At 55.3% G+C, this 9,231-nt stretch overlaps 4 protein-coding genes across 4 annotated transcripts in view; 2 read left to right on the top strand and 2 right to left on the bottom strand.

Annotated features, from left to right (window-relative positions):
• The window catches only part of PTSG_09067 (uncharacterized protein), a gene marked incomplete at its 3' end in the record, with an annotated part of 8,010 nt that extends 3,759 nt beyond the window's left edge, over positions 1-4,251 (top strand). Inside the window, exons 8-17 of the mRNA XM_004989809.1 lie at positions 139-338; positions 572-1,520; positions 1,711-1,829; positions 2,343-2,448; positions 2,618-2,708; positions 2,890-2,954; positions 3,238-3,345; positions 3,543-3,596; positions 3,743-3,877; positions 4,067-4,251. Of these exons, the coding sequence (XP_004989866.1) occupies positions 139-338; positions 572-1,520; positions 1,711-1,829; positions 2,343-2,448; positions 2,618-2,708; positions 2,890-2,954; positions 3,238-3,345; positions 3,543-3,596; positions 3,743-3,877; positions 4,067-4,251 (2,012 nt within the window). The remainder of the gene's footprint in view (positions 1-138; positions 339-571; positions 1,521-1,710; positions 1,830-2,342; positions 2,449-2,617; positions 2,709-2,889; positions 2,955-3,237; positions 3,346-3,542; positions 3,597-3,742; positions 3,878-4,066) is intronic.
• A 663-nt stretch (positions 4,252-4,914) lies between these two features.
• PTSG_09066 (uncharacterized protein) lies at positions 4,915-7,337 on the bottom strand (the record flags this gene model as incomplete). Its single annotated transcript, XM_004989808.1, has 9 exons — positions 4,915-5,022; positions 5,254-5,334; positions 5,523-5,660; positions 5,910-5,966; positions 6,107-6,190; positions 6,367-6,518; positions 6,780-6,859; positions 7,002-7,090; positions 7,248-7,337. 9 exons carry the CDS (start codon positions 7,335-7,337, stop codon positions 4,915-4,917), a joined length of 879 nt encoding a protein of 292 aa, XP_004989865.1.
• Positions 7,338-7,740: 403 nt separating this feature from the next.
• Positions 7,741-9,037, bottom strand: PTSG_09065 (uncharacterized protein). The gene is made up of 4 exons (XM_004989807.1): positions 8,879-9,037; positions 8,605-8,724; positions 8,335-8,484; positions 7,741-8,126 (listed from the first exon to the last, which is right to left on the bottom strand). Exons 1-4 carry the CDS (start codon positions 9,027-9,029, stop codon positions 7,873-7,875), a joined length of 675 nt encoding a protein of 224 aa, XP_004989864.1. The 5' UTR covers positions 9,030-9,037; the 3' UTR covers positions 7,741-7,872.
• Positions 9,038-9,063: 26 nt separating this feature from the next.
• Positions 9,064-9,231, top strand: part of PTSG_09064 (uncharacterized protein) — a gene marked incomplete at its 5' end in the record, with an annotated part of 3,504 nt that continues 3,336 nt past the window's right edge. Inside the window, one exon of the mRNA XM_004989806.1 lies at positions 9,064-9,079. Coding sequence (XP_004989863.1) covers positions 9,064-9,079 — 16 coding nt within the window. The remainder of the gene's footprint in view (positions 9,080-9,231) is intronic.

The raw sequence follows: 9,231 nt of genomic DNA, 5'->3' as shown, positions 1-9,231 counted from the left end.
ACACACACACACACACACACACACACACACACACACACACACACACACACACACACACACACACACACACACACACACACACACACACACACACACACACACACACACACACACACACACACACGTGTCACATCTCAGTGGATCACGATTCGCACCCGGAGCCGCAGGACTTTGTTGAGTTCACGCTCCCGGAGCCATTATTTGTGCACGGAATCGACATCTTCGAGACATATAATCCGGGATCTGTCGTGCGTGTGCTCGCGCTATCTGCACCACTGCACTTCGTCACGCGTGGGCGCCTCTATCAGCGCACGGCTGGCTGGCGCGTGCTGTGGGAGGTGAGCACGACGAGGGTTGCTGTTGTTGTTGTGATCGAGTGATGGGGGGGGGGGTGCTGGTGATGCTTGTGGCAAGGGGTGGTTTGTCGCTGGTGTGATGATCTGTCGCTCAATCAATCAATCACACAACACACACACACATATACATACAATTGCACTCTCTCTATCCGCCTCTCCCGCTCACACTAATCACCACCACCACCACCACCACCACCACCACCACCGGTCATCAGGGTTTGCCCCAGCACGCGTCGCTGCCAAAGCACGTGCGCAAGTTCTCGCCGCCGCTGCAGCCGCCGACCTTCGCAGCGCTGACGATGCGCATCGAGTTTGACAGCCGCGGGCTGGACTACTACGCCGAGCTGGACGCGGTGGAGGTGTGGGGGTGCCCTGTTCGCGACATCGAACGGCTCCTGTCCAACACGCCCGTGCACCACCCGATCCCCGCCATGCACCCAGACCCGCACGCGTTCAGCCACACCGCTGCTGCTGGTGGCGGTGGCCATAGGACTGGTGAACAGCAACAACAGCAGCAAGCGCAACAGGGGCGGCAGCAGCGACGTGACGCTGTCCAAGCTGAAGTGGAGATGCTACGGGTGCGCGCACACCATGAGCAACAGCACGGACGACTTGACTGGGACGTGGACATACCAGGAGAGAGGACGGTGACGATTGGACAGAGGATCATGCAAATGCTGACACTGCAGCAGGCGGCGAACGCGGCGATGGCGGTGGCAGCATTGACACCCACACTTGGGGGACGCGTGGCGGAGACAGGCAGCGGTGAGAGTGGTGATGGCGCTGTTGAGGGTCGTGACACCAGTGGTGGTGGTGGTGGTGTTGATGGTAGTGTTGGTCGTGATGGTGCTGGTGATCAAGGTCAGGGCCATGGGGACAGTGGTGTTCATGCCGGCGACAGCAACGCACAACATCAGCGCGGGCCATTACAGCAGCAGCAGCAGGAGGCGCAGGGCGAAGAAGTGGACCAGATCAACAATAGCAGCACTGACCAGAACAGCAATGGTGACACCACTGCTCTCGATGGTGACGGTGGTGCTGATGGTGATGGTGGAGGTGATGTGGACGGGGGTCGGGACAATGGCAGCAGCGGTGAAGACGATGCGGTGGATGAGCGCGTGTGCATCACTGAACTTCCGGAGGAAATGATCGTGTCCATCCTGAGTGAGTCACGCCAGCGCATGTGATGCTTATGGTATCGCTGTTGTCGTCTTGCACACATCACGTTATGTATCACCCCACTTGCTGTCTTGCTCATTGCTTTTTGTACCTTGTCACCATCATCATCATCACACCTCGCGATCATCATCACCAACATCTACATCATAATCACAACCTCCACCACCACTGCCAGGCCACCTTGATCTTGTCGGACAGCTGCGTCTTGGGCTGACGTGTCGCCGGTTCCTTGCCATTGTTGATGCAATCATCGGTGGTCTTGATGCAATCGACCTCCAAACCGCATGGGAATCCGTGTGTGTGTGTGTGTTTGTGTGTGTGTGTGTGTGTGTGTGTGTGTGTGTGAGTGTGTCTGTGTGTGTGTGTGTGTGTGTGTGTGTGTGTGAGTGTGTCTGTGTGTGTGTCTGTGTGTGTGTGTGTGTGTGTGTGCTTGCGTCTGTGTGTGTGTGTGTGTGTGTGCGCTTGTTCCGTTGTGAGTTCTGGTATTTTTCCGCATGTACGTTGAAGTGATGCCATAATCTGACTTCTATCGCTATCACCACCATCGCCATCACCGCCATCACGCTTCGCCCACCAGTGCATCTGCCTCCCGTGTCGCAGCTGTCCCTCTCCTGGTGTTACGCGCCATTCGTCTCTCTTCCGGCCTTCCGCAACTTGCTCACTGTATGCACACATGCTCGCTGTATGCACACATGCAGATGTGTACAAACACACACACACATGCACGCGCGTCCGTCCGTTCGTTCGTTCGTTCGTATGTATACACCAGCTATTGTCGCCCCTGACCTCATCTCTGTTTGCTTGCAGGCACACCACTCGACTCTGCGCGTGCTCCGGCTGCAAGCGTGTGCAATGATCAACGACACCACTGTTGACATCATCGTTAAGACGTGTCCAGATCTGGAGGACCTTGGTGCGTGTGTGTTTGTTTGTGTGCATGTGCGTGTGTGTGTGCACTTGCGTGTGTGTGTGTGTGTGTGTGTGTACTTGCATGTGTATATGTATGAGCTTTGTTCGTGCAGCTATCATTGTAACCCCAATGACCACTCACCTGTTCAGCATCCCATCTATCCGCATGTCAGATCTCCAAAGCTGCTTCAACATCAGCGCCGTTGGCTGCCGGTCTCTCCGTCATCTCACAAAACTCAAGCGTCTCAACCTCTACGGCGTGCGGTGAGCACACACAACAGTCTCACTGGCGTGGGTCACGTGTGTGTATGTGTGTGTGTGTGTACGTGTGTGTGTCTGTATACATTCATGTGTGTGTGTACGGTGGTTGTTGATCAGCCTTGACTGATGTGTTACTGACACGTCAACATGTGCCATGTCATTCTCCTTTGTTGCGTCATGTCAGCTGCTCTTCGCGCGCTCTTGCGCCAGCAATTGCGAGGTGGCACGACATGGAACATCTCAACCTCGGTGTGTGTGTGTGTGTGTGTGTGTGTGTGTGTGTGTGTGTGTGTGTGTGTGTGTGTGTGTGTGTGTGTGTGTGTGTGTGTGTGTGTGTGTGTGTGTGTGTGTGTGTGTGTGTGTGTGTGTTGGGGGTGGTATTATTCTGATGTGGTTTAGATTTGCATGTGCATGTGCGCGCCTGTCCATTTGTCCCTCCATCTGACGCCTTCTCGACGCGACACTTATCGCTGCCTCTCACCCTCGCCGCCCAACTGCCACGACCACCACCGTTGCCTCTGTTCCTCCACAGGACATACGTTGTCGCACGTCAACGATGTGGGCATGGCCATATCTGCGCTCATGCACTGCCCAAAGCTGATCAGCCTCGACCTGTGGCGAACGCGTGGCCTCCAAGCAGGTCCGTGCCATGAGTGATTATCGTGTGCCTTTGTGCGTATGTATATGCGCCTTTGTGTGTATGTGTGCTTCTACATGTGTGGTTCCGTCGTACGAGCAAACCTTGTTGCCGGTGCATGACGCGCCAATCTCGCGCGCATACGGCACACCTCCCCCAAATCATCCATCGTCTACGCTTTGCACTTGTGATGATTGCAGAGGACTTGCTTCGAGTGCTGTCACGCTGTCCGAACCTGCAGTCTCTCGATGTTGGTGCGTGCAGCAATGATGAAGAAGCGACGCTGTCTGCTCTGCCTGCAAGCACAGCGCTCATGCACGCACAAGCAGGCGTGCGCAACACACATCACGTGCCAACTCACCTCCTACCACCGCCACCACCTCCTTCTGGCTGCTGTCAGGCTGGGCGCGCATGCTGTCTCTGAACGAAGTGATACCACCACTGCACCGCCACGTGCCCCGTCTTCGCAAACTCTTTGCAACTGCAATCCGCAATTTCACGGATGCCCACCTCGCACAGCTCGCACGCTGCACAGGTCAGATAGACGCGCGTGTGTGCGTATGTGTGTGAGAGTGCGTATGTGTGTGAAAGTGTGTTTGCGTGCGTACATCTGCGTGTGTGTGATTGTTTTATATTTCATTTGTTGTTCACACTAAATATGCGTTCGTTCATCGTGTCTCTCATATGCTCACACACACATGCACACAAATCCCCACTGCGACAGAGCTTGAGCAATTGGACTTGCTTGGTTCATCAAGCATCACTGTGGAAGGACTGACGCTCCTGCTGCAATCGTGCCCAAACATGCGTTTGCTCGACGTTTCATTCTGCCGCCACATTTCAATGGAGACGGTGGTGGCGCTGCGGCAACAGTTTCCACACGTCGACATCAAGCGCAGCTTTGCATGAGTGTGTGTGTGCGTGCGTGTGAGTACACGTACATGTGTGTACGTGTGTGTACGTGTGTGTATATGTGTGTGTATATGTGTGTGTATATGTGTGTGTATATGTGTGTGTATGTGCGGCGTGTCGTGTGGGCTGCTTTGTCGGCCCACCGCTTTTCGTTTGTGTTACCGTGCACTGCTTGTTGCATGTTACTGACCTCTTTCTGCTTATTGTGGTTCTCGGTTTTGGGATTTTACGCAATGTCGGTTATCAACAAGGAACAGAATGTAAACGACTTCGCAAAGCAATCAGCAAGCCACCGCACAACACCACATGTAAATCCACACCCGAACGTACACACATGTACACATCTACAGCCACAATTCAGTTTCCAGATTCAGTCTGGGCTCCAGTAGGAGGTTGAGAACAAACAAAGGCATTCACACACACACACACACACACACACACACACACACACACACACACACACACACACACACACACACACACACACACACACACACACACACACACACGCAGGTGCAACCACACAGGTGAGAAACGCAGTGGTTGAAAGCCCAAAACACACACACACACACACACGTGCACACATGCACAAATGGACAAAGGGAACACGTGCCACAGTGGTAGCGGCGGCGGTGATGGAGATGGTGTGTGGATTGACATCTACGAGAGCGGGAGGGTTGGGGTTACGTCTGATTCGCTACAGATGACGGTGAGCAAGTTGTTGACGAGACGCGTGGATTCCGCCGACTCCAACTCAACACCGCGCTCCTGTGGCGGTGCGAGATGTTGTATGTTTGTATGTGTGTGTATGCATGTATGTGTGTGTGCGTGTGTGTATGTATGTGTGTGTGCGTGTATGTATGTGTGTGTGTGTGTGTGTGCGTGTGTGCGGAGGTGTCAGCGTGTGAACAAAGCAACAATTACCACAGCAACAGACACAGCAGCAGCAGAATGCACAACAACTTGTCCTCCGCGCAACATGTTGGGTGGTGGTCGCACCCTGAGGCTCTCGACAGCCGTGGTTGCGATGTCGACGGCGCCGGAGACGATGGCCTGGCGCGCAGCAATCACAGCAGAGGCCTGGGAGGAAGGAAGGGAGGAAGGGAGGGTGGGAGGTGGGGTTGAGAGATGTGGGTGAGGATGAGGCCGCTGTGTCGTTCAAAGAAGAGGTTGACACGTACTCTGAGAGAGGGTGTGCTCCCTCCCCCAACACACACACACACACATGCATGTCACGTGCACACGACTTCACGCCAAGAGCAGCGCACCTGCTGTCGCTTGAGCATGGCCGCAGCCACGACGGGCGCATATGACACCTCCTTGAGATCAAAGTGGTGGACCAGAATTCCGGCAGCCGTTGCTCGCTCCTGCAGGCGTTCGCGCAGCTCATGCGACACCATGTTACACTGCGTGTGTGTGTGTGTGTGCAGTGTGTGTGTGTGTGTGTGTGTGTGTGCGTGTGTGTGTGTGTGGTGGGGAAAGTGGGTTGACAATTCAACAAGCAGGGTGAGGTATGTCAGCACTTGCATAGTCGTCAAAATGTCACGGCACACGCCATTGCACCCTCGCTGCCACATATCTTTCACAACCATCAACAATAACGTCACTGTCTCATCATGATTGCCGCTTCGCTTCCCCCCCCGTCGCTTTCGTACATGTGTGCGCAGACTTGGGCTGTCGTCGTGGGACTCATACACGTAGTTTGCAATCACCTGTCAAGTGGAACAATGCGACGTGGTGAGCAATGACGAGAAGGCAACATTTTGCTTTGCTTTGCTTTGCTTTGCTTGCAAGCATTTCATCACCACGACAAGGGCCATCGTGCTGCACCGAGCGTCATGGCAGTGCTCACGTTCTTCAGGACGGCCTCGCCCTGGTTTGAGAGATAATCCGTTGGTCGCGAGATCTCAATGGCGGCGCGGTAGCTGTTCACAAACTGCACACGCGGTGGTAGGGTGAGGGGTAAGGTGGTGCGAGTGTGTGGTGGTGGTGTTGGCGGAGACAGGCGGGAGGGAAAGTAGCTGGAAGATGCAACGTACACATATGACACACACATGTGCACAAACACACACATGCACACACATGCACACACACACAAAATAGGGTGTGCACCTGGTAGATGACGACGGCTGAGACGATGAGCGGGTTGCCCTCCTTGTCGAGGACAGTGCGGCGGCCGCTTCGCTCGTCGGGGAGATCCATGGACCGCATCTGCTTGCTGATCGGCAGTACCGTGCGCCCGAAGATGTTGCTGTAGTGCAGGCCTGCAATTGGCACGGGCGCAGCAGTGATGTGAGAGGAGAGGAGGCGGGGCGGGAGGAGGGAGATGAGAAAAGAGAAAACAGAGAGAAAGGGAGTCACTTGGACGATGAAACGAATGTGAATGATGCTGGCTGGCAGAGAAGCGACACACACACGCACGCACACACACACGCACGCACACACGCACGTACACACACACACACACACACACACACACACACACACACACACACACACACACGCACGAGATGTGTGCCACGCACCTGGGGTCTTGATGGTGCGCTCGTAGCGGCCGTAGCGGAGGATGACAGCCTCATTCTGCTGCTTCACAGTGAAGAAGGAGCTATCACATGCACGCACGGCAGAATGAAGGCAGGTGAGCAGCCAGCGTCGGTGCCACAAGTCAGTTGGTTGCGCCGCTGCTCAGTGAGTGAGAGGACAGAGTGTCAGGAGCATGAAGGATCGCAGAACATGAGTGCACGTACGAGAGGAGGGTGGAGCCAAAGCTGAGTGGGCAGCACAGCGTGCCGAGGCAGCACGACAGCGGGTGGCACTTCTGGGGCGGCGTGTCGGGCTGCACGAGGGAGGTAACGAACGCGTCACATGAGACGGAGCGTGGCAGAATAAGCAGGATGATAAGTACACGTGAGAGAGTTAGTGTGTGAGTGTGAGTATGGCTGTTCACGCGCGTTCATCACAGACAGACACAGTGTTGTTGCTGTTGTTGTTACCTCTGCGAGGAGATCCGCTGGAGCCTTGAGCAAGGCGGCCTGGTCGGAGAACGACGGCTCATGGGTGATGGGGGCGGTGGCGTTGCTCATGGTTGGTTGGTTGATTGGTTGTTTGGTTAGTTGGTTGGTTGTGCTCTTGCTTCGTTGTCCTCTTTGTTGTGCTCTTGCTTCTGCCTGTTGATTTGACCTGTTCAATGTTGGTGATAATGTGCAGAGTCGGGAACGATGAACGAAATGGGCACGACGCGGGGAACCGCCCATCACCCTGCTGCTGAACAGCAATCAGCACACACCCGCTCCCAACTCAACACACTGATGAAGCACAACATGCTCCTCTCGCTCGCTCCCTGCCTCCATCTCCAACCTTTTGCGTCACTGATGAGTCATCATCAATGGAGAACGACAGCGACACCATAAAGTGCAGCGGCAGTGCGAGTGGCTGGTGGTGCTTCTCTCTCGCGTCGGCATCCCCACCTCACCAGCCAGACGATCATCCTCATCACCCATGTATTGTGGCGGGACCCCCAAAGCAGCAAGCCAGCGGCGCCGTCAAAGCGACAGTGTAACAAGGCAAGAGCACCATCATGTGAGGCAGGCATGCAGGCAGGCAGGCGGGCACATCGTGTCATGATATATTGGTCTGCTTCTGCTGGTAGTATTGCATCCTCCTTCGCCTCAGCCCCTGTGCAGATGAAGCGTTGCTTGCAACCCCATCCGTCGCATCAGCTGCTGCAGCATCAGCAGCAGCTGCTGCGCCACGGTCTCGCCCCTGCTGCTGCTGTGTCTGATGCTGTGTCTGCTGCTGTTGTTGTTCTGTTGCCCTTTTCGCATCACGCGTCACCCGTTCGTCATCCCTGTAGCCCGTCGCAGCTGACACGCCTGCACCAAGGCAACCAACACACACACACACAAAAAAAAAAAAAAAAAACGAATAAAGGGGGGCACACGCACAGGAACAGTGAGAAGAGGACCGTCAAGAAGGGATATGGAGGTGCATGCTTGAGATGAATGACAGCGGGTCAAGATGAAGTGTGCTGACGTGTGAGTGAAGTGTCCCACCACAGGTGCACACGCAAGAACCACCCACGTGTGAATCGGGAGTATGCCGGGGGTTGCGTCGGCTGCTGTTGCTGCTGTTGCTGCTGCTGCTGCTGTTGCTGCTGTTGCTGCTGTTGCTGCTGTTGCTGCTGTTGAGCGTCTTGTTGTTCTCCCCTGTGCCCAGTTGCAGACGCCACGCCTGGAGGAAGACAACCCACGCACAAAGTAGCGTGCCGTGAGCAGAGCAGCACACATGCACACACACACACGCACACTCTGTCTGACGCACTCTCACATGAATGTACTCGTGTCAACTCACGTGTGAATCTGTCTGGGCGGTCACCGGGGCGGTCCCAGAACGATTGGGGACGGTGGCCGTTTCGGCCAGTGCGGAGCTGGCGTGGGAGGTCAGACTTGAGCACGCGCGCGTACGCAAGGCCTGCATGGTGGTGGTGGTGAGGAGGAGGAGGGGGAGCAAGGATTCTGCTACATTGAAGAGTGCGCATGTGCGGAGAGCGTCAAGCACACAACAGATGGCGTGCATGCACATACACACACATACACAGCAACGACAAGAACTTGTGTGAACGCACCGACGAGGATGCCGCAGAGATGGCCGAGGAGCGAAGACTGGGGAGCAATGACTTGAATAACGAGCAATTCCACCCAATACGCGTATTTCGTCGGGACACGCATGCCCAGGATGAACGACGACCCGTCCCCACGCGGATCGGTCGCCTGCATGATCACCTGCACATGTGAACAATGGACGTGGCACATGAGGGAAAGAGAGGGTGAGAAAACGAGAGAGAGAGAGAGAGTGTGTGTGTGTGTGTGTGCGTGTGTGCGTGTGTATGTGTGTGAAAACGCCAGAGAGAGAGAGAGAGAGAGAGAGAGAGAGAGAGAGAGAGAGAGAGAGAGAGAGAGAGAGAGAGAGAGAGAGAGA

This window comes from Salpingoeca rosetta (genome assembly GCF_000188695.1).
Source record: "Salpingoeca rosetta unplaced genomic scaffold supercont1.27, whole genome shotgun sequence".
Taxonomy (NCBI): Eukaryota; class Choanoflagellata; order Craspedida; family Salpingoecidae; genus Salpingoeca; species Salpingoeca rosetta.
The sequence above is the reverse complement of the archived record's forward strand: the minus strand, read 5'-3'. Positions and strand labels throughout refer to the sequence as shown.

Excerpts from the sequence above, each read along its gene's own strand:
- PTSG_09065 (XM_004989807.1), bottom strand. The coding sequence starts at position 9,029 with ATGCAGGCGACCGATCCGCGTGGGGACGGGTCGTCGTTCATCCTGGGC. Across the intron at positions 8,725-8,878 it reads TCTCTGCGGCATCCTCGTCG|GCCTTGCGTACGCGCGCGTG; the intron begins GTGCGTTCACAC and ends ACCACCATGCAG. Across the intron at positions 8,485-8,604 it reads CCGCCCAGACAGATTCACAC|GCGTGGCGTCTGCAACTGGG; the intron begins GTGAGTTGACAC and ends GTCTTCCTCCAG.